Source organism: Zychaea mexicana (genome assembly GCF_025766255.1).
Source record: "Zychaea mexicana strain RSA 1403 chromosome Unknown BDB00scaffold_3, whole genome shotgun sequence".
Classification (NCBI taxonomy): domain Eukaryota; kingdom Fungi; phylum Mucoromycota; class Mucoromycetes; order Mucorales; family Lichtheimiaceae; genus Zychaea; species Zychaea mexicana.
The window spans coordinates 467,520-490,723 of record NW_026516666.1 but is presented as its reverse complement, the minus strand read 5'-3'; the positions used below and the strand labels follow the sequence as shown (position 1 = coordinate 490,723).

General features: G+C 42.2%; 6 protein-coding genes across 6 annotated transcripts; 3 read left to right on the top strand and 3 right to left on the bottom strand.

The window, feature by feature from the left end:
* Positions 1-3,486: 3,486 nt before the first annotated feature.
* On the top strand, positions 3,487-4,042 carry BDB00DRAFT_754222 (uncharacterized protein; the record flags this gene model as incomplete). The annotated part of the gene is made up of 2 exons (XM_053118747.1): positions 3,487-3,697; positions 3,888-4,042. 2 exons carry the CDS (start codon positions 3,487-3,489, stop codon positions 4,040-4,042), a joined length of 366 nt encoding a protein of 121 aa, XP_052985223.1.
* A 1,830-nt stretch (positions 4,043-5,872) lies between these two features.
* Positions 5,873-8,015, bottom strand: BDB00DRAFT_797555 (casein kinase II alpha subunit). The gene is made up of 7 exons (XM_053121551.1): positions 7,816-8,015; positions 7,433-7,646; positions 7,207-7,317; positions 7,043-7,126; positions 6,609-6,922; positions 6,345-6,493; positions 5,873-6,269 (listed from the first exon to the last, which is right to left on the bottom strand). Exons 1-7 carry the CDS (start codon positions 7,920-7,922, stop codon positions 6,220-6,222), a joined length of 1,029 nt encoding a protein of 342 aa, XP_052985222.1. The 5' UTR covers positions 7,923-8,015; the 3' UTR covers positions 5,873-6,219.
* BDB00DRAFT_797553 (glycoside hydrolase) lies at positions 8,010-10,810 on the bottom strand. Its single transcript, XM_053121550.1, has 6 exons — positions 10,603-10,810; positions 9,516-10,483; positions 9,387-9,451; positions 8,700-9,201; positions 8,425-8,554; positions 8,010-8,333 (listed from the first exon to the last, which is right to left on the bottom strand). Exons 1-6 carry the CDS (start codon positions 10,690-10,692, stop codon positions 8,211-8,213), a joined length of 1,878 nt encoding a protein of 625 aa, XP_052985221.1. The 5' UTR covers positions 10,693-10,810; the 3' UTR covers positions 8,010-8,210.
* Positions 10,811-12,140: 1,330 nt separating this feature from the next.
* BDB00DRAFT_797552 (histone acetyltransferase subunit NuA4-domain-containing protein) lies at positions 12,141-13,731 on the bottom strand. Its single transcript, XM_053121549.1, has 5 exons — positions 13,709-13,731; positions 13,267-13,628; positions 12,806-13,192; positions 12,554-12,730; positions 12,141-12,471 (listed from the first exon to the last, which is right to left on the bottom strand). Exons 2-5 carry the CDS (start codon positions 13,291-13,293, stop codon positions 12,271-12,273), a joined length of 792 nt encoding a protein of 263 aa, XP_052985220.1. The 5' UTR covers positions 13,294-13,628; positions 13,709-13,731; the 3' UTR covers positions 12,141-12,270.
* Positions 13,732-14,034: 303 nt separating this feature from the next.
* Positions 14,035-19,839, top strand: BDB00DRAFT_754139 (male sterility protein-domain-containing protein; the record flags this gene model as incomplete). Its single annotated transcript, XM_053118738.1, has 14 exons — positions 14,035-14,592; positions 14,701-14,965; positions 15,045-15,179; positions 15,267-15,469; positions 15,570-16,700; positions 16,782-16,958; positions 17,054-17,183; positions 17,323-17,731; positions 17,789-18,186; positions 18,246-18,317; positions 18,401-18,558; positions 18,647-18,799; positions 18,910-19,380; positions 19,489-19,839. The coding sequence occupies 14 exons, from the start codon at positions 14,035-14,037 to the stop codon at positions 19,837-19,839; spliced, it is 4,611 nt and encodes a 1,536-aa protein (XP_052985219.1).
* A 2,822-nt stretch (positions 19,840-22,661) lies between these two features.
* BDB00DRAFT_327477 (uncharacterized protein) lies at positions 22,662-23,162 on the top strand. The gene has a single exon (XM_053116959.1). It carries the CDS (start codon positions 22,742-22,744, stop codon positions 23,015-23,017), a length of 276 nt encoding a protein of 91 aa, XP_052985218.1. The 5' UTR covers positions 22,662-22,741; the 3' UTR covers positions 23,018-23,162.
* Positions 23,163-23,204: the final 42 nt, after the last annotated feature.

Here is a 23,204-nt window from a genome sequence, read left to right as displayed (position 1 = left end):
GTATTGTGTACAATTGGCGAAGATGCACCATAACAAGTTCATCTCGAGCCCTGTGATCCGTCTCTCATGCATTCCGTCTTTTGTTGTTTTAAAAAAGAGAAAAAGCCGATTGCGCGGACCAGAAATATGGCACAAACTTTGGCCTGTTGACGTTGCACCATAGCTGTTACAGTAGTCAATGTGATACTCGGACAAGATGATCATGAACATGTCCTCTTTTTTTTTTTTTGCTCGTTCGTTTGTGTTGCACATGGTGCTGATGTTGTTGTTTTACGTGTGTATGACGTGTCAAAACGCGCGTTTGTCATACTTTGATGTAACGAGTACAAGCTTTTTTGGTCTTTTCAAAAACTGTATACCCCTTCTTATTACTAGTGCATCCTGGTAGTAGTGTAGACAACAGCCACAGAAGGCCCCGTGAACAACCTTGTTTTCTTATGCTTTCGCTCGGGCGTACTACACATTGATTGGATATGTATACTGGGCATCATTATCATCCCCTTGTATGAAGCGGGAATATTGCATACACAGAGTTATGTAGAAGGGTGAAAGGCAAGTGTGTGTTTTTGCTGCTACTGTGTGGATTAGCAGCTGGTATGTACATAAGTATGGTGCCGTATACAGTACATAGCATAGCATATTAGTAGTCTTTTTAATTCAAGTGGATACATACGTAGTGTCGCCCCTCCCTTTCTTTTTACTGCACTTATTGACGCGCCGATAATAGTGGGATGGATAGACAGAGCGTCTGTAGATCTTTAATAATGAGTAGGACGAGCTTGGCGCCTGTTGCTGCTGTTAGGTAAAAAAATAGTTTGCACGACCTTCGGGCGCTTTTCGATCTAAGATCCAGTTTGTATAAAGCATAATAGTAGTAAATAGTGCTTCACCGTATTATTATATTTTGTGCTGTCATCACGACAGCAGCAAAAATTGCTTCGCGGAGGGCATACACATGCATCGGCGTGAGTTCTTTATCACACCACATCCACTTTATGTAGAAACAGAACGACACTACTGATGGATGCGTGCATATAAAAAAACAGCATCATGTTCTTTTTTCTCCCTGCTGCCGTATATATGTACTATGTATATCCATCGCTATTATGCGTAGCCTCTTTCTCCCTTCTTTAATGACATCGTCGACTTCGTGCAGCTCAACTTGACATGTCACTCAGCCACCGTTTGATGCTCTTTCAAGGCTTTCCAAGGTCCATGACAATGAATGGGCGGCTTTGGGAGACAATTGCATTAGTTTTTTTACGATACATAATAATGTCAAGAAATCAATCGACTACTTGAAACTCGATAGGCCGACAACTGATGGTTAAAGATAGACTTGTAGAAAGGATAAACTTCAATTAAAGAATTTAATGCTTCATTCCAACCTGTCTCCCCATTCTTTGGATTTGTACTGTGGGGTACAAATAGGCAAAGAAGAACGAGAGGGAGGGGGTTAGCTTGTGAGGACGATTATTACAAGCATCTTAATTACTACATACAATATCGGAGCGACACCTCCTCATCTCCCTTGATTTTACGGGTATGTAGTATCTTTGATTGAGGTCAGGCTGGTCTCGCTGTCGATAGATGACGTGAATGCAATCAGGCGTTTCGACAAGCTAATGAGCGCGCTTAACCTCCCCACTCCATAGTGTTGTGTTCCAGAACGTCGTGAGTAGATGCTACTTCGGATGTGTTGTGCACAGCCGCAGCTATAAACTATACATACTACTGCATGTATACCGCTGCACTCAACAGCAGTATTGTATATACATTGTTGATGTTGGAATGTCGCCCTATTACTATACTTCCCCGGCTTTACTTTGCCCTTTTCTCGTTTCCGGTGCACTCACGTATATTGTTTTTCGTCAGGCAAAGAGAATATAAAAGAGAGGGCTGAGTATAACAACAGCGCGCATGCAGTCCACGTTTTCCGCGGGTGGGGGGGGGTGTTATGTTGGAAAGTGCCCCGAAAGTGGTTGGAACTTGGTAGTACTTTTGAGCTTACGAATTGAGTTTACTTTCTATGACAAGTTAGCGTTACAAGGTTATTTCCCTCCTGGCTGCATTGACAACGCCAATTCACTTTTTGAATGATTGGAAGCGATCAAGTTTTCTTGACATGGAGGATATTCACTGATCTCTTTTTTTTTTTTTGTTTCCAGAGTACATTGTTAGAATATAAAAATCTGTGCTGCGTCATCGTTGTGTGACCCGGAACTGTCGCAACCGTGCTACCTCGCATCGAATTTGTACGTTTAGCATGTATAAAAGAAATAGGGAAAAGAGAGAGAAAGAGAGAGAGAGAGGACGTATGACAACCACACCTGTCGGTCGTTGATATACCCGACAATGAAAATTACTGATGCTCTTAATTATAACAAGCTGACTGCTTTGGTGTGCACATACGTTTTCAAAGAGATTGGTCCAGAGATAATAATCTATGATGCGAATAAAAATAAGGGGGGTGGATGGGTTGGAAAGGGGTGTGTTAGATAGAGAGACGAGGAGTGTTGATAATTGCATTCCCCACCCCCACCCCCACACGTACACACCCCTAGTATGTCCAACAACGGACCATATACACGCACGCACACACATACTTAAAGAAATATATGGAGAGAGAGAGAGAGAGAGAGAGAGAGAGCGAAAGGCACCTGGCTTTAATATTCTAATAGAGATCGACACGACACACATACCAACAACTTTTCTCACTGTACTGGGTGTGTCTTTCTTGAAGCTGATCGCGCGCAGCACAAGCACGGTCCATCCCATTCTCATGATAACGAACGTTAAATGTATATATCATGGAGCACATCATAACCTTATATAATCTTTGTTAATTTACTCTATCATCTCCTCTCTTAGCAGTTTAGAAAACAGGGTATGCCCAGTAAGTTGCGTATACGTGGGGAGCAATAAAAGAAGAGTGAGAGGCACGCCAATGCTACATAGCGTAGTAGTAGTTACCTGTAACGTACATGCATAAAAAAAAGTCCTTACATCCAACCCTTCATGATCTGTCGGCTTTGTTATATAAAGGTGGTTTCGCAACCCCTTCCTTCTTCCCCCGCTCCTCTTTCTCTTCTACTTCTCTCTTTCTTTTAATATTTCATAATACTTAATAATACATCTCAGCTAGTTCCAACCAAAATGTCACATACGACTGCAATGACGTATGACAACGGTGATGACAATGGCAGTAGTGCTACCATGTCAGGTCAAGGATATGGGTTGATGCATCCACCTCCTCTGCTGTCTTCGACTTCATCTATTACATCTTCCCATCATCATCATCATCATCAAATTCACCATCATCATCCTCATCACTGGCAGCCTGCTGCTCCAGTACATCCGGCACCAGTCACTCCTGCCGCTCCAATCCCATCCATGGTATCATCAACAGTATCACCACCACCATCAACATCTTCAACAACAACAACGAAAACATCGACGGCGACAGCAGCATCATCAACAGGCTCTATGGCCGAGCCCCCATCATCAGCGCCAGACATGGATCCATCAAAGCAATATCATCCTGAATGGGGAGTACTGAAAGAACAAGATTTCCATCCACTTACGCTGAAGCATCAACGTGATCTCGAAAATCTTCATCAGACAGGCAGCCGTATCCCCGACTTTTACTTTTGGCAGGCCAATTTGGGTGGATATTGCATGGCAGATATGCATCAAAGTGAGTTATTATCATTATCATTATAATTATTGGCAAAAGGAGGATGGGTGTGCAAAAAAAAAAGCACAAAACAACAAGGACTGGTGTGTACGTTATATGGGGGGTTCCCTTTTTCGTGGATTTTAGAAGGGAATTCACGTTAGTAAAAAAGAAGAGATAATGAAATTGACCATCTATTGGCATTACATAGATATTGTTGTTTCGTCAGAAGGTGTGTTCGTCTTGGTTCGACGTATCGTGGAAGGAGCAGCACATCCTGGGCGTAGAAAGAAGAAGCAACAGCAACGGCAACAGCAACAGCAGCCTTCTACTACTACTACTGCTACTGCCTCAACAACATCTTGATCTATGGAAGCGATAAAAGAAAATAAGGGGTGGGAAGCAGAGGAGAAGGGGAACAGTTTTTCGTCAGGATGAGGCAGACAAGTCGTTGTGCGCTGTTTTCGCTCATCCACATATCTGAACACACTAATTGACTACTGCCGCCATTAAAAAAAAAAGGAAAACGAAAAACATCTGCCCCTATGTTGCTGCTGCTGCTAACTCCTCCTCCTCCTACCCTCCTTCTAACCCGCTTCCTTCTTTTTACTTCGCTTTCTTTCAACTTGTAACATAATTAAGCTATTGACCTTTTCTATTCCCTTCTGTGGGTTATTATCAACTTCCACTGCCCTCCCCCCACCTCTCTCTTATTTTTTTGTGTGTTCTTTAGCTCAAACGTCACTTCCCCCGTAGTAGTATAGTGTTGTTTGTGCTTGCACATATTAACGCATATTATTTAAACTCATTCATTATATATAATTAATTTGCTATATTCTATATTCTTTTTCTTTTTTGCGTATTTCTTACACACACACACACACACACATATATATTATATTTAGTATTATCATATTTATTATTACAGCAGTTATTTAAGGTAGTTAAATACTCATATTTGATTTGATGTGATTAAGAGCGTCCCATGATCCTTTGTTCTTTCTTGCTCATCAAAAGCCGACATCAAAAATTCAGGGGTTGTTGGATAGGGCTGCTCACTAGGTGCGCCAATAAGTACTGCTGCTTCCTGGCAAACAAAAAGGATTCCGGGGGCTTGCATAGTGTATGTTATCATCACGAAAAGTCGCTTTCTTTTTCGTTTCCTTCTATTTGCCAGAGGAACAGACTCTAGTTGTCATTAAGCAACAGTTTCTTTAGCCTATTATCACCCCCTCGCGAAATAAGATTAATTAGAGGGCTCTATAATTGATCAAGTTTGCTGATCATAGAAAATTGATGTGCTTTGCAGCAAGCAGTTGAATAATTGATATTTATCTTTCATCATAGTATCTGTTGTTAGGTACATTATCCGCAGAAAAACGACTTAGCGGTAATGACGACAAATACATACAACGAGTTTGTCTCATCTACTATTAGATATGGTCTGTTACGTACATATGTATGAACATGTACAGTATGTCTAGCTAGGAGTGGGCTGAAGAGATAGAGAAGGCTAATCCTCTTTTTAAAAGAAATCCACACGTTTACTATTGATAGTCTGTATGTACAAGATGTATCATGATCAGCTCGTAAGAATAACCGATGATGGTGCTACTATTGCTGCTTACATATGAAAGACCAGTAAAACAGAAGCAAAAGCTAGCATAACGCTACTGGTAACGCCAGATTGTATAATATGCTTTGATCTTCATGAACATGCAACACCGCCAGGGAACTCCACAAAAGAATGATTCTGTACTCCCGTTCCCATTGGCTTACATGTCAATATATATACATACATCATCATCATCATACCATATCCTATTTAAGCAACGTTGAGCATGGTTTGATCTGTATATAATAAAACAAGTTTTATATGTACGTACATATCTTTCTTATCCCGTGTTTCTACTGTATTCTTGAGGTACATGTACGTTGTGATGTGGGCTTTACTCAAATGTAAAAAGAGCATATATGTATGTAATCCTTCGTTGTTCATGTGCATGTACATATACCATTATGTTTAAGAAAGTTGTCATCGAGTTATGTATCACTTATGATCGACATATTACATACTGTATCTTACTTTTCATAACATGTAAATAGCTTTTCTTCCTAGCCCCGAGATTATTGTTGCATTATCAAATACAGCATAGTCACAGAGAGAGAGACGATATAAAAATTAGAAAGAGAAAGCTTCAACCAGATTTTTATTGTTTCTCATAAGAAAACGCGTCGTCGGTTTCCGCGTCATAGAATCTTCATTTTTAAAAAATGAAACTATGAGATACAACCCAGTAGAGACATACTTAAGACTATGACGCGATAAAACAAATGCAAAAAATAAAGACAAAAAAATGGTATGAAAATAAAGAGAGATATTGCGGGAAAATAAAAGACAGGGAGGACGTAAGGTACTACTTTACATTTATGAGATAAAAAATACGGCGAGGGTTGAAAAATAGGTCGAGAGAAAGAGAGAGAATGTGTGTGTGCTCGCGTTGTTGTAATTAAAGGTAAAAAAGCAAATGAATTGGCCTTTTCTATTTCTCCTCTGCCGCAACAGCAGCAGCAGCAGCTTCACGAATAGGAGCTAAACATATTATTTTAAGGATATGAGTCAAAGTTTAAAACCTTCAGGCAAAAACAGTGTAATCTTTCCACTTACCAAAGTATGGATGCGCCATGGCTTCCTGTGCTGTTAGTCGTTCTTGATGATCGTATCGTAATAAATTATCCAGGAGATCAAACAGCTCATCCGACATATAACGCTGGTTAGATAGATTCACAAACTTGGACCAAGGTTTTGGTGCGTATCTATATATTATCGACGTAAAATAAGTTGTCATTAACAAAGGAACATTCCTTCATATTGCCACACACACAAACTCTTTCTCTCTCTCTCTGTGTGTGTATATTCTTTTTTGTTTACCTTCCCATGATTTTGTCAAAGTGAGGGTCCAACTGCAAATTGTATTTATTCAAGTATTCATACAATTTGCTGGTGCCAAGCACTCTTGCAATTTTGACAAGTTGGTCATAGTTGTCTTGACCATTGAAGAAGGGTTCCTTACGGAATACCATACCAGCCAACATGCACCCGAAACTCCACAAATCCAAACTGTAGTCGTAGAGCTGGAAGTCAACGAGTAATTCGGGACCCTTGAAGCACCTGGAGGCAACTCGGACGTTGTATTCAGTGCCCGGATGATAGAAATCTGCCAAGCCCCAATCGATCAATCGAAGCTAGAAAAGAAACATGATGACGCGTTTATATACATGTATTCGTGAATTATCGAATAACCCCTCTTTACCGATCCATCCTATACCGCCTTATCGTCGATAATGAGTCACTGTTGTTATTACCTGTCGCTTCTCGTGATCAATCATGACATTGTGTGGCTTCACATCACGGTGCATGATACCTCGACTATGACTGTACTCAATAGCCTAATACGTTCCCCCAAAAGTAATACATATAAATATTAATCATAAGAAGATGTATCGTACCGCCTCTTTGTAAAACATACCTTTAACAGCTCATGCATGTAGTATCGCACATCGTAATCCGAAAAACGTGGATAGAGGATCTTGAACTCGGTGTTGTTGACAGACTCGAAGATCAAAGAAGGTACTCTCGACTATGTATATAAAAATACATTGTGTTTCCACCCATTTTCTTCGTTAGCACATGGTATTGTCCTTGTCCTTATTGACGTTTTCCCTCCCCTCTTTTATAAGCTCGTTCATATTAACCTGTGGGTCTCGAACAATATCCAGAAGCCCCACGATATTCGGTCCACCCGTCAAGTTTTGCAGAATCTTGATTTCACGCTTGATCTTTTTCTTTTTTACTGGCTTCAGAACCTTGAGGACGCACTTTTGTCCATTCAGCGTATTGACACCTTCAAACACTTCCGAGTATTTGCCACGTCCAATCTTGCGAAAGATTTCATAATGATCTTGATCACTAGAATAAACAAAAGATTTCAAAATGTTTTCAGAGATTTGCTTTACGTGTATCCATAACGACAAACAGCTCAAATGTTCCAAGAGAGAGAGAGAGAAATAAAGTTGTAGTGTGTTATATCTTGAGGTTTCGAGAGGCCAAGCAAAAAAAAGAAAAAGTGGTAACTTACCCCCACGTAACTTGGAGTGAGTCGTAATCATAGTATTCTTTGGGTTGTTGCAGATTGACACTGGCATATACCCGAGCAATGCTCGTTCCTTGCATTGCTGTATCCATATGAGATAAGATCGAATATATATATGTGTGTGTGTGAGTGCAAAGAATATATCTAGTAAGGGTACTTTTTTGTGTGGTGGTGGTGAAGCCAGGAACAAACTCGCTAGCAGGAATTCAAAATTGATAGAGCGTGGTCACGCTGTGCTGCTCTCTGGTCTCTATTTCCAGCCACCACCAACCATTCGCCACCATTTCTCAAGAATTTCTCACTTATTGCTAGACAACAATGACAGTGACACTGTGGAAAAATGGGAAAAGGAGCATTTATTAGAAACTACACTGCTGTCACTATCGATTGTTGCCAGGTTGAAACATAGGCAATGGATGGGCCTCGCTATTGAACACGTATTTATCTAATGGGATGAAATCATCCGGTGAAAACAGTAGATAAAGGTATTTCAGTGTTTCGGCCTAGTAAGATGATTGTTCAATGTTGTTAGCATAGTCTTCTCACTGCTTTTTGAAGGTGTTGGTTGGAATAAATGTTGATTTTTGCTTTTACCAAAAAGAAAGTATCCATGCGATCGTCTTGTGGTGGCGGTATCTGGGTAACGTCTTTCAACGCGGCGTAGCCACCATTCGGCAGCTTGGTATATTTTTCAAACGATTCGAAAATTTGCCAACCCCATTCCCTAGCAATCGGCAACACCGGAAGCGACTTAATATGTCTGTTGCCATCAAATGGGTATGCGCACAAACACACACTGACTATCGTTTCCCTGGTTTCGTTCGAACACCCCCCCCACTCTATCTCTTCCTAAAAAAGTTAATATTTACCTATAAATAGGATCTCCCGTAATTCTCCACAAGATAAACAAACTTTCCACAGTCTCTGGTCGCAGTAAGTTGTGTCGGTCGCGCGGCTGGATAAAGATATCGTTGCCGTTACCCCCCTGATTATTGCTGTTCGTGTTAAAGTAAACAATCTCGCTTGCCAGACCCGTGGCTGTCGAGCTGTACATTTCCCAACACGTCCGCGTGATTTCCTTGCCCATTTGGAGATCGTCTCGATCTTCGTCTGTCATCAATGGTGCCTGCGCCAATGTCAGACCTTGTGTAGCACCTAGCGCAAATGAACCACCGATAAAGCAGACGAGATGGTCCATTTTCGGATGAACGGTGCCAGGCACTCCATTCAATAGCTCGCCAATGTAGAGTAGATTGTTCGGGTGGCTCCTGCTCATCAGATGCTTCTGGATGGCATGCACCGTCTGTCGATACATGTCCAAATATATTGGCTCCGTCTTTTCTGTTTGCAGATATTGCTTGATTAGGTATTCTTAAAATTTGTGGTTAATTCAAAAGATGAGCGTTAGCACTTGAATATATCAATGCATAAACAATAAGCTGCGAGCATTGACAAACATTACTAACAGCAGAAGTAAACAACAAATAAACTTTCTCTTATGTGCCATAGGTATGTATGTCTTCCCCCCCCATCACACACTGTTTTATATAATTTACCATAATAACTATCACCGCGTGAACCAAGACGGATCTCTCTTGTGTTGAACATGCCAGTCTGTGGACTATGAAGATTTTTGCGGCGCAATTAGTAAAAACAACAACAAAAATGTAATAGTAAATATTTACTGGATCAAGATGGGGACAAGACCATCCACGGTATGTCCTTGGTCCACCAATTGCTTCAGCTTGACCATGACCCGTTCGGCTGCAGTCCAATATTTAGGATCACCCGTCAGATGGCTGAGATATTTGAATTCTAGCTGAATCGTAGCGACCTCGGCCGTGCTGCTCGGGACATGAAACGTGAACGGCAATCCCGTCGACAACACGACACTGGCATACGGAATTCCTGATTCCGTCTGAAACGCACCAAGCAGCCGATTACCCAGATCCGTTGCCTTATCCAAATAAACCGGGTCATTGCCTGACAGATGATACGCCGACAGGAGTCCGCCTAGCACCCGGATCGTCGTCTCAAATACATTCACATTCTGATCCTTGTCGAAATCCAGCTTGGTTGCCACCCATTCTCGCGCCATTGTATATTCCTCCGTCAAGTTCATCAGTAGCATCGTATCCAATGCATCCACAATCATCAAGCCAAGGCCTCCAGGCGCCCAGTCGCGACCTTGGTGTGTTAATGGTTCATATTCATCCATACCAAATGCATCTTGTACATATCCTTTCCAAGCATGACGGTATGCTTCTACGACCTGTTCTTGTCGATACGCTGTTTCTTTGTCGTCCGCTGGTTTCAGTTGTTTGGGCGGTGGTATCTGTGTGAACAAAAATGATGTGTCGCTAGTGTCATCTTTGCCCTCGCTAATGTTTTCGTCTCTGTTGCTATCGTTGTTCCCAGAACGGTCATCGCTAGTACTGCTTCCGTCTTGAATCACGATCTCGTTAGGCCGGTTGTCGTCTATGGGCGGCGCAAGAGGCGGAGGCGCTTGGTATTCGTCTGTCACTGCTTTTGTGTCCAATACTTCATCGCTTAATGGTCGATCGTGCACTAGTAATGTATAAATCGCCAAGAAGCTTAAAAACAAGCAAATTAACACGCCAGATCTCCGGCGAGTCCATAAACCTGACAGGAACTTTGTAATTGCGTTGAGCCACAGCGTCTTTTCGTCTTCATGTCGGGAAGGGGTTGAACTGCCTTCCGCCCCACTCCCTTTTCCCCCTTTCGAAGTGCACTCGCCCTTTTCTTCCTAACCATTTTTATACTCCAATGTCGACCGTGCTTACGATACTTGTCATCGTTGTAGTCATTAGGCATACTACTAAGACGATGCACAGGCAGCATACTAAGATAGGTCCGAAACGACTTTGGCGTTCGGCTATTGTATTCGATTCAACTGCAAGAGGAATTTTTCTAGGTCGAATTTGATGTCAGAAGGAAAAGAGCGACTGCCACGTCCACGTCCACTCTCGTGGTATGTTATGTCACATGCATAGAGAATTTATGTTGTGCTAAGGTCCTTTATACTGCTGTTCTCTTTGCCCAACATTCGGTTTTTTGTCTATGCACATTATCTTTGATACAATAAGAAGCTGGGCTGCCACTTTATGCTGTGCCTGAATGACTTTTTCTATTTTCTCAACAATTTTTCTCTATGATAACCTTGAAAGTCTTCACCATATATACGCAACCAACTGTAAAAAAGGCTTATATTCATGGCTCGTTTGGTGCTGCCATACCGCAAAGGGCTTACTAAAGCAGTTTTGCGGCAACCATAATCAAAGCTGGTTCTTTAACGAATACCGGTTTAGCCAGCAAGTGAAAATTTGGATTGAAGAAGTGCATCATCCCCAACGTTGAATACAGGCAACAACGACTTGCAGCTACCTCTATTCGACCATCTACAAGAGTTAGTCATCTTCTTCTCCAGCTGTATGTACGCCAAAGCTTTCTGACGATATCTCTAATCTGAGTTGCTACACCACCCTCTTCATTTCGCCACAGCAGTATACAAAGTTGACCTAGTCGTTTGTCATGAGGTTTACTGCAACGACAAAAAACTGTCGGTATCATCAGCTGTGGCTAATCGTACACGATAGTTTGATTCTGGTCTACAATGACACACATAATCACCTATGGTTATTGCACGAAGCATTCGTCACTCATTATCAACATCACGATTGGTTTGATAGGGTCTAGCCTAGATACGAAGAACGATACATAATCTACAAGAGCGGTCTAAAGGATGCATGTAAACATGACGTTTTGTGGATCCGATCTGTTCAAGGACCTGGTGCTTTGCTATGTAATACTTCAGTTAGACGAATTCGGTACTATTATGGAATTTTTTTTAAAGAACCCCCATTAACCCTTCCAAAAAGCGGTCCGAGAAGATTTTATGCAACATATACTATCAATGGCACTTTTTACGAGATAAACATCAACTCTGGATAGTGGCATCCTAAATGGGGATATACACAGTGAACCACAACGTGTGGCTATGGTATATTTAACCCTAGCCGCTAGCAATGGCGTCAACCACTTTAAGGTTTCCTTGAGGGAGAGACTAACGAGCCACTATCCAATATCCTGCAAAAATATATGATATGTAAAACCAATGACGTTACTTTGCTATCAGTATATATACCTCTGGACAATGTTTGCTACATTTATCAGTTTCAACGACAGTATTGTATATACTAGCACTGATTTGCGTAGTCTAATAAGTTTTATAAAACAGTCATCCCGGCGGACGGTTTAAAAACTTGAACAATGTAGTTGTATGTAACGTTATCAACTGGAGCGTAATGTAGCACTGGTTTGATATTTATTTGTATATTGAGGTAGTGATGAGGATGATGAGTGTGATGTTATGCTTTGGACAAGGATGGGGCTAAAATATATGGTTGCTCGCTCACTTTATCAATGTCCATAGTCGAACTCTTCCTCCGTCTCTCTCCCAGCAGAGCTTAATCGTTTCTTCTTTCGCATAGGGTCGCTACTACCTCCGATCATCTTTAACTTTCTCTTCTTCTCCTTTCGCATCGATAATGAGCCTGCAGAACTTTGTGTTGAGCGATCATCTTGGCTAGATTCTTCTTTGTCTTCCTTTTGTGCCAATGCCTGTTCACAAAAGCCAAGTAGAAAGTAATTACATAAAACTTAATACGCAAAAAACCTCATTGAGTATTGATGTATAATTTACCTTTTGATACGTTGATGATGATAATGAGAAAAGCCGATCCAATTCTGTGAACTTTTGTTTGCGTTTATCCGGCCGGTTTGTCAGATAGCCTTCGAATCCGCGAATTATATTTCCATTTTGCTGTGTATCCTCCAAATACGAGCCTTCAAAAAGATAGATAGCGTGTTCGAGATTGATCTATTTATATAAAAAAAAGAAGCAAATGTAAATCAACCAGACTATACTGTAACATATCTATGGATTGTAATTTACCAGGTTGGTATCGACTTGTTTCTTGCGGCTCAGCAGAGCTTGCAGTTCCAGTTTTGCTTCTTCATATTTTTGCCGTGTCACTTGAGGTGGTTCAATAGGTGCTGCTGCTGCTGTTGCTGATGTGGGCGCTTGTGGGGCTGGAGCAGGAGTAGCTGTAGTGGTGGTACCAGTGTTAGTGGTATTCGTTGTGGTGTTGTTGGTTGAGGAAGCAGCAGGAGCCGATGAGCCCACGGCTGCTGACGCTGATCCTATTGATTCGGCTGCTTTTGTATTTGAGATTGAAGATGCATCTGTAGTACTTGTCTCTGCTGAATTAGATCCTGCTGCTTTTGTGTTTGTGGGTGGCTGCGGTGACGAAGAATGCTGTAACGATTGCTCATGCTGTGTCTATATATAGGGAGTGCCGTACCAGAATTGGTAAATGAACAAGTTCCTCAAGCTTTACATGCTAAAATAATCACCTTTGTAGGAGTGCTTTCTTCCACCATGATCTTGGTAATTTGTCAAATGTGTAAGTTGAAAACGGAGAGTTGCGTTCAGAGGAATAAAATTTATCCGTATGCTAAGCAAGCCCAACACAATCTTTAATGAGTCTATCGCTACGACCACCGCGCGAACCAGCAATACTTGTTTGATAGATCAATTAAAATATTTCCACTGCAGCTGATTACATCTGCCGCATGTTTACCTTGCTTTTAATGAATTGATTGTATACCACTGTTTTGTACTCACTCACTTACTCTATTTCACTATCTATAAGCAATATATAAGCTTCTATAGGGCGGGCTTCTTGATTTGGCAAGAGTGTTGTGTGACACGAACAGTAAGTATGTACTTAGTTCACTTTCAGCCGTTGCTGCTAGAACTAATCTGGACCCTCTCTATATCCGCATCCATTTTTAGCTTTTTTTTACTCTCTCTTCTTCCAACCTTTGAATCGGGTAGTACTCGTTATTTCCTGTTCAGCATCGACACACGCAATGTCGTTGCAACAAGAAGAGCACACAATTACGCCAGGGGGCGATGCACCTGTTACTGACAACAATAACGTGGAAAAGATCAACAGCAGCTTATTAGAAAACGCTGATCCCGACAACCACGACGACGACGAGGACAAAGACCACGACATCTCGAAACCAGCTGCAGTAGTAGACAAGCCAAAAATGGCCATTCCGACGATTGTTATCAATCAAGGCGACGACGACGCTGGCGATTATGCTCAACCAGCCATGTCGCCTTCACCACCTTCATCCCCAGAAACGCCTGCGCCTGCAAGCGACGATTCAGTTGAACTGGTCTCCTCTCCTGAAGAGGAACACCAGGGACAACAGGTTCAGCAGCAGGAACAGCCACAAGTACGAGAACCAGAACCAGAAATAGAATCAAAGGCAGAACAGGAACAACAGCAGCAGCAGCAGAACTCGGATAATGAACAAGAAAAGGAACAGGAAGAGGCATCGCCAGCACCACCGCCACCGGTAGTGCCCATCATTCACGAACCAATAACGCTTACTGACTCACCTGTACAACCACCACCACAACAACCGCAGCCCAGGCCAGAGCCTGCAGCTGTTCAACTAAGCCCCGTGACCGAATTCTATCGCGGAAAAACAATCCTTTTAACAGGTGCTACCGGATTCGTCGGCAAGGCTGTGTTATGGAAACTAGTTCAGTCGCTTGGACCCAGCCTCGGCAAAATATATCTACTCATACGAAATGGAAGTAATAAGCGGAGTAAGATTGGAAGACCAGCCGATCGCATCAAGAGCGAGATATTGAGCAACAAGGTAAATCCTAGACTGGTTTTCAGAAAGTAATATGAAGCACATGAGATAATTAGAGACTGAGTTAGAGAGACATCACTTATTTCCAAATATTGACCTGCATTTTATTAGGCATTCTTGGCATTGCGGACCTCAATGGGTGAAGCAACATTCGACAGTATTATGCAAGAGAAAATTGTACCTATCGCTGGAGATATCATTTCACCCGATCTGTCATTATCAGATCAAGATCGCGAAACCGTTGTCAAGGAAGTGCAGGTCGTAATCCATTGTGCTGCTACTTTGGATTATCATGAACGATTGGATTTGGCTTTGGAAACAAATACGCTGGGCACTTTGCGGTTGATGGATTTGGCAGATGAATGCGAGAACATGTGTAAGTGTTCTTGTTTTTGCCCTAATGGATGAAATGAAGAGAGCGAATCTTCTAACGTATGTTTCAAAAATGAGAATAGTATCGTTTGTGCACATGTCTGTAAGTTACTTTAACGCAAACTTGCCGGATGGTTATGTTCAGGAACGGGTATATCCAATGGAAATCGGCGACCCTGAGGACCTTTTAAAAGAAATTGTGGGGCTGGAACTCCAAGGTAAACAGTGTTTGTTCAACTATACAATGACGGGAGAAAGGCTAGATGTTTTGAGTAGGCTAAAAGGCTAAATATATATTATAACAGACATCCCAAAAATGACACAGCGCGTCATGGCTTCGTATCCAAACACATACACATTTACAAAGTTCCTGACCGAACATTTAATCTTGAAGCGTGTTGATTATAACCGTGTGGAGGAGGCTCAGGGTGGCAAAAAACAATGGCCGGTGTCAATTGTTCGAGCTACTCAAGTAGGCGCTGGCGCATTTGAGCCGCTTCCTGGATGGGTAACAATAAGATTCACTCTTTACTTTATGTAACCAGCATGCAGGTAGCTTTGCATGATCTTCTCTTCTCGCTAATTCTGTTGCATCCTTGTTTATGCAGGTTGATGGTGTCACAGGAACGAACGGAGCAGTCTTCTTGCTGGGTCATGGAATACAAGTACTTCAAACTGATATTGGACATATGCCTGCGGATATTATACCCGTTGATTATCTTGCTCGTATTATTATCAGTAGTGCTGCTGTGGCCAAGGCACCGGGGACGCGGTTCCTTTTGCCATATAATGAAATAATCACGGAGGAAGACGAAATTGCCAGTCCATTACCACAGCCAATTGTTGCTTGCTTCCCGATCGTATACCAAGTCTCTGGCAGCAGCTTAAAGATGGCCACGTGGCGCGAGGTCTATGAAGCCGTCCGCCACTATTGGGTCAGAAACACGAAAATTGCGCTACCCACCGGACAGGAATACTTTGTAAACAATAGAGCGCTGCTCAAGGCCCGATTATTCATGAAGAACCAGTTTTCCAACTCACTATCATCTGTAACGACGACCATCAGCGGCAACGCTCAAAACAACAACAATGTCAGCCCGTACGGAACACGCAACATGTCTCGACCTACGAACCGAACAATCGAACTTGCATCACGTATCGTAGAAGCCAACCAGCCCTTCTTACGGCACCGATGGGTTTTCGATCACCAGAACGTACGGATGCTTGCCCATGATCTCGAGAGCGATCCAGTGTTCCGGCTGTCACCCTACAAGCACATTGATTGGGCTTCGTACATGGTGAACTATAGTTACGGTACACATCTTTACATTGCACAATGTCCGCTGGGGCTACGCAATATTGTGGTTCCTCCCGGTTGCGACTGTGCGCTGTACTCTAAGAACCAGGTGATCCGGGACTCGATCATTGAAAAGCAAATTGAATCGGTCGTGTTTAGCATCTCAGATATCCAGAAGCGCACAGAACGCATGCTCACACAACTTATCGAGACGTTGGAAAAACCAAACTCGTACAATCCTCGCGATAAAAAGAAGAATGAAGAATGGATTAATGATTTCGACGCTAGTTTGGATGATTGGTGCCACGATGATACACAGATTCTGAGGGATGCAAACGCGGAAGCTCTACTCGGTCGTTGGTCAAAGGTGTTGGGAGAAAATGATGAGGCCATCAAGGTGGTTGTGCTTAATGATAAGCGAGTCCGAGATAGTGTGGAGCAGGTAAGGTTCTTCTCGAAACAATGTGATGAAATTATTTTTTTTTTGTTTTGACAATGCGCTGTTTATTGGGTTTGATAACAGATTATCAGCTCTTCTGGAGTTCCTCAGGGAACGGTCGTGGGTGAAGCAATGAAGCTCCTGCAACGCATGCGCGAACGCACACAATTGCCATATGTGTGGTTCGCTGGCGCTTTCCTGGATTGTTTATTTAAGCGATTATTTACAAGCATCCGGATACAGGAAAGCGATCTAAATAAGGTTAGCGTCTGTCAACGAAAATCAACTTTTTTTCCCTCCCATTCTTCTCTCATGCTAAGAATATTTGACTAACGTACTGTCTTTCATCATCTTAGCTAAAAGATCAAATTCGTGGAAAAAATGTCGTATACGTTCCGGTTTCTAGAACGATCCTAGACCAGCTTTTAGTCTGGTACGTTTGTTTGCGGTACCATTTGCCGATGCCAGCCATTATCTGTGACGAAGGTAACACTTATTGTTAGGAACTTATAACGCCTATTGTCTTCTCCTCCAAACATCTGTTTCTCTGTATTTTACAATGTGTGACAACACCAATAACGAAAACCGTGCTAACATGACAATAACTTGTTTACTATACAAAAAGCCTTGGCATTACTTGGTCCAATTTCAGACATATTCCGAATTGCTGGAGCGTACTTTGTACGACGCGATCAGACCACACGATCTCCTCTTAGTACCGCCGTTACAGCAGCCTATACCGAAGCCATGTTGCACGACCACGGAGCGCTATCCATGCTGATTGAAAAGACGCGTTCTCGGACTGGAAGATTGCACAATGCATATTCGGATGGATTGATAGATATGGTGTTGGACGCAAGCCTTGAAAAACATCAGCCGTCTGCCCCATCAACACCAACATCTAAAACCCGCAATAGTCTGTCTCAAAAAGTTCGAAAAGACACAGTTTTTGTGCCACTCAACATCACCTATGAGAAAATTCCAGAATTACACATGCTCATAGACCAAGTCCTTGATCAAAAGCACCATTCACAGTCAGCATCTCAACAACAACAGCAGCAGCAACAACAACAACAGCAACAGCAGGCAAGACCTTCGGAATCTGGACCACAGCGTACCATGTCGACGCTTGCTCGATCATCATCCTTTTTGCGACCAAGTGCTTCTATGGCAGGACGAACAGCAAATAAAGACAACGGTGTCAACGATAAGGGCAAATATGGCCGAGTATACATTGGTATTAGTAACGTCATTGACGTCAGGAAGATGGCGGAGGAAAGGTGTGTATCCCATCTCTTTTTCTTTCGGAAACCATATGCCAACTCATATATTTTAAATTCTAGAGATGAGGACGAAAATCAGCATGAGTTTGCAAACACGGTGGCACGAACTATTCAAAAGCGACACCATGAAGCTTCTGCAGTCAGTCCAGTATCATTGGTGGCAGCCGTCGTGCTATTCGGTCGTACATCCAACGGAATCACGATGGGTAAGTTGTAATAACACGAGTGTCTACGTATGACACGTATCTCATATTAGACTCTCTAGGTGCTATCTATGAACATGTCACATGGTTCCGCGATGAGCTCAAGTCCAAAAGCATTCCTCTTGACTGGCAGGGTAAGCCAATAGATTATTTAGTAAACATCATCATGAGAGATGCGCGAAGAACTTACGCCTATCTTTATTTTTTTCTGCATTAGATGATGAAGATGTGGATGCTATGGTCGCCTATTCATTGAATCTGCTTGACGCACGACAAAATATCACTATTGAGGGAAAACGCGTTACTGAATACTCTAACGTTCGTGTAGTTGAACATGCTGACAATGTGATGGCATTGTCTTACATGGCCAATGCGGTAATTATAAGCTCAATTTCTTTTATCCCCTAGTACTACCTCTTTCATGGGACTTACACTTATTTTCGAACGTTATGCTTTCTTTTAGCTGGTTGAAATGCTCCTACCAGACGCGTTGTTTGCCATCAGTTACTTTTCCACGGGCACTGACGAGGTTTCAAGGCATGAGTTGTATGGAAGCTTCAAATTTTTGATTCAGCTATTCAAGGACGAGTTTATTTATCCATGGGATCAACAAGAGGTACAGAAACAAAGATCATGACTGCAGCATTACATAAATCGGGATTGTCTCTGGGGTAAACAACTGTCGCTAATGTTCTTTCTAATATATTTCACTTTATTGCCATATAGAAATTCTCTCAACTCCTAAGTCGATTCCTACAAAAGGGCCATCTCGTTGAAACCGGCAGCGACACATTTGTGAAAAGAGCAACACTCAAAAACGACCCCACCACATATACCCATATCTGTCTTTTGGCATCCCTTCTTTATCCTACTCTCGACGCATATTGGATCACTTCTTGTTCTCTTTCAGCCCTGCGGGATCTCCCTTACATGCCTCGCAAGATTGTTCCTGTTCTCGCGCAATGGATTGCAGCACACTTGATCAGCGGCCGTCGCACCATTTATCGCGAAGTTCTATCCACTGAAGCAAGTCAGAATGCCGTTGACAACTTTTTGGCCATTGGCTTCATTGAAGCAGTGCACCCAAAGACAAAGTTATCCCCTGATGCGCAAATTTTGCTCTTGGAACTCGGTGTAACAACCAACGAGGATCTGGTCATGGTGGCTCCTCGCCGAAAAAGTCAGGAAAATGCAGAGGTAAAGGAAAAAAAACATGGCTTAATATTGATATCCATGAGCAAGAGAGGAGAGGACAAGAGGCTATAAAGTTTATTTATTGATGTCGTATTGTTTTTATTTATATAGTGTGACGACGGTGATATGCTGGGCCGATTGGAAGATATTGCATCATTATGCCACAACATTGAAAAACATCGGTTTGGCACGACAGCACAATTAGAGGCATATCGGAGCAGTAATGCGCAAGTGTTTGACAAGTGCCAAAACCAGATCCGTACGATCTTGCGTTCTGGCGGAAAGAGCTATGCAACCATCCATGGTATGGATCTCAGCAAGGATGAGGATCAAATGATCCAGCTCGTCTACTCTTTAAAAACTGCAGCATCAGGAGTTGAGCGTACCGGCGGTGTTCCAGCATCACGTAATCCCAGGCGTGTTTCGGAAGCATACAATCTACTAAATAGCCCCAAAAACTAGTAATTGCTGTTGTATTTGTATATGAATTTTTCTTGCTAAATATGTTATTCTTCTCATATTTGTTGTTATTGTATAATATACGTTGCGTATAAACACAAAAAGAAAAGACGGGTAAAGAAAATATGCACATATTCTCAGATAACTTTACACATGCCTCATGTTATCTCCTTCGCCAAAAAATTCGGTTATATGATTATTGCTGGTGCTAAGTGCCAACCGTATTATGTATACAATAAGCATCGATGTCTTCATAATTCACTGTTTCCACTTTTTATAGGGCCAAGGTCTTCATACTGATACTATCACCCACTGTGAATAAACATAACTCGATGTCTTTTTCTTTTGGATGCAAATAATCAGACACGACCATACGGACATCTTCCACTTGTATGGCTCTTTCGGCATGAACGAACTACTTTTCCTTTGATATCGACATTAAACATCAGAAGACAAACAGGAACAATTCTAACTTGATTCTTTGGGCGGTGATCTCTGGTTTACTGCTTGTATACTATATATTTGGAAATGCGTTGTTTGGTAGGTTAATAAAGATACTTCCGTTTTCGCGTATATACAGCATCTTTTTGTATATGACCATGTCTGTTTTCTTTTCGTTTCTTATTCTCTTTGCTTCTCTAATGAATTATCTCGTCTTCTCAATGTGGACATGCAACCTGTGTAAATCTTGAAGAGACACGATAAGTATGCTTACTGTTCCCCATGCGGTAGATACCCTTGCAACAAGGATGGAAAGTGAGCGCAATAGATGTAATTGATAATACACAGCAAGCGAGACTGTATAGTGCTACTGTATATCAATGCCGTTTCAATCGGTAAAGCTTTCTTGTATTTATAAGTTTGAAAAGCCTTTAATCGTAAACCGTGTACATACAGTATTCTCAACTTGCAATTTATTCTTGAGACTTTATTGTTATGGTGCTGTCCATGAATTAACGATATTGGCTCATCCGTGTGTGTGGTGCTCGCTCTACTTCACTATAATACTGATCCGTGAGAAATACCTACTGACGTGAGTCAGCAGGAAGCAAAGGTAGTCTAGGAACGAGGAGCTCAGGAAGAGCGCAACACAGATCTTTCTTCTTTGGATAGTGACAAGTGATGCGTGTGTCAAACCTCGAACGTTCCAACAGCTTTCCCTTGAAATGAAAACTCCGTAGAGTGAAAGCGCATTGTTGTTACGCAACGCTTGGCCAATTTACTTGGTACTCAAAGTGCACAAAGGAATGGCGGGTGAACAAGGTGATCAATGGAGCAACGAGTTACGCGCAAAAGGGTCAAAAGATGTACAGTAGGAAGTCATCGTTTATGGTGTTATTCTTCTGATCGTCCCAATGGATCTTGAAAGCTGCTCAAAAGAACGTAGAATCGCACAAAAACAAACGAACCGATTAACTTTATCAGCAGCAATGAAAATCAATGAAGGGTGAGTCAGTTTCACTAGCGGCAGCGTATACTTACCATGAGCGGACAGCTTATCTGCGGCAGCACATACATACTTGGATAGAGTATGAATTCGGAATGGATGGAGGGAGGTTACACGGCGTAGTTCAGAGAACTGTTGGCGGATGGCGAAAATTATAAAGCAACAGTAGACAAGCACGCTTCACAATAAAAGATAACGATCTTTGATACACTGCAGCGTTGGAGTCAAGTGTGTGTTGTATCTATTCCCGCACACCGCACATGCAGTCAAAAGATACTAGCAAAATGGAATCGTCTGTGGACTACGCTTTATACTGTTTATCTTGTTGGGTGAAATGGAAACTGGCTGCTGGGAGGATCGTGTCCTTGATATTTACTAAGCAACTGATGCCGTAGAATCTGTTAAGTTGTTTACCTTGTCAGACAATTCTATATTGCCATTTGATTGCTCACAGAAAAGCATTTCTTCCGTGAATCTACATGCTCATTCACATTCGTGTCTTTGTTTTCGCTTGACACGGTGCCGTGCACGGCCCCCCTCACAACCAAGCGGCGACAGCATCGGAGGTACAGCAGCCCATGGTGAGAGACACGTACCACTACCGCCGAAGCACGCTTGTCTACTTGACCATCAGGTACCACTCCTCCTTTCATTTCCTTTGGTGCTGTATCTTTTGTTATGCCATAGTAGGCAACCCACAAGTTGATACGCAACCCGTTATCTGGGCCAATGAGAATTCACGGGGATTTGAAGTCCCGAACGAGAAAAATGTCTATATAAAGCGAGCAATTTCGCCTTTCTTTTTTCTCTTCTCTTCAGTTCGTTTTGGTACAGCTTTGGTCTGTAGTACAGATGCACTGCTCTGTGCCATGATCGGGTCATTGCTTGTGCTGGCTATTGTCATAATTCTTCTGATGATCGGCAGATTCAGTGGTCCGCGCCCTGAAGAAAATTTGCAATATATACCAGTGGGAATGTGGTCATATACTCCGGCAGCCGATCGTGAACCTTCGGGTGCATGTGATGCCAACGGTATATGTTGGGATAATTGAAACGAACTTTTTTATTATTATTTATTACACACAAATAAGAAAATGATAAACAAATAAAAAATATATTTTTCTTTTTCGCACTTTCCGCATAAACGTTTTACCGCTTTTGCCTCGCCTTTTTTTTATGTGCACGACAAGTTCCTTTTTCTTTTTTCGCGAACAAAAAGCTAATTACTCCCCCCTCCATCCATTCACAGCTCCGTGCTAAACCAAAGCGGGGAACAGTGACAGTGGCTCTGTATCGTAGCCGAAAGTAACACGATCACAATGCTTTGGCACTCTTTTTCACCTTCTGTGTTCGCCTAAATTGCCAAAGTAACTGTCAAGAAAAAAATTGTTACCGAGGACCCTCCTTTAGAAAGAGGTTATTTTATAAGAGACAACGCTAGAGCATACGCCAGCAGACATGTATAATTGCCAGATCTGTAAATTGGAAAGTTTTTTTTTTCAGCTGTTCGTCTCTCTCACTCTTCCTGCACGTAGCTTATCACAACACAATTTTCTTATCATTTTGGGTTTTACCTGGATCGAAAAGCTTGCACTGATCTTTCCGATGTGCCTGCTTTTAAAGCGTGATTCTTGTAACAGCTCTTTCCCTCCCCTTACACCTTCACTTCTCTCTTCCTTTTCTTATTTAACTTTACTTCGTTACATATTTTCAAGGTATGCGTTACCTATTTGAAAGTGATGATCGCTCACCAAAGATATCAGGGGGACCTGTTGAAGATATGATATATTTGCTCTACCAAAACATGCACGCACCCACACACACAGGGATGCTGTGTTTTCCAGGCCAAGCGATTCGTTACTCATATATGACTTTTGCGGTTTGTAAACAATAAACGCGAGTGTTCACTGAAGCCTTTTGC

Coding starts and splice junctions, on each gene's coding strand:
- BDB00DRAFT_797555 (XM_053121551.1), bottom strand. CDS start 7,922: ATGGATACAGCAATGCAAGGAACGAGCATTGCTCGGGTATATGCCAGT. Junction 7,647..7,815: donor TCACTCCAAGTTACGTGGGG/GTAAGTTACCAC, acceptor TGTTTATTCTAG/TGATCAAGATCATTATGAAA. Junction 7,318..7,432: donor ATATTGTTCGAGACCCACAG/GTTAATATGAAC, acceptor TTATATACATAG/TCGAGAGTACCTTCTTTGAT.
- BDB00DRAFT_327477 (XM_053116959.1), top strand. CDS start 22,742: ATGTATAATTGCCAGATCTGTAAATTGGAAAGTTTTTTTTTTCAGCTG.
- BDB00DRAFT_797553 (XM_053121550.1), bottom strand. CDS start 10,692: ATGCTGCCTGTGCATCGTCTTAGTAGTATGCCTAATGACTACAACGAT. Junction 10,484..10,602: donor GACATTGGAGTATAAAAATG/GTTAGGAAGAAA, acceptor GCAATTACAAAG/TTCCTGTCAGGTTTATGGAC. Junction 8,555..8,699: donor ACGGGAGATCCTATTTATAG/GTAAATATTAAC, acceptor GCCGATTGCTAG/GGAATGGGGTTGGCAAATTT.
- BDB00DRAFT_797552 (XM_053121549.1), bottom strand. CDS start 13,293: ATGGTGGAAGAAAGCACTCCTACAAAG. Junction 13,193..13,266: donor AAGAAAGCACTCCTACAAAG/GTGATTATTTTA, acceptor CCCTATATATAG/ACACAGCATGAGCAATCGTT. Junction 12,472..12,553: donor CATCATCAACGTATCAAAAG/GTAAATTATACA, acceptor TTTTGTGAACAG/GCATTGGCACAAAAGGAAGA.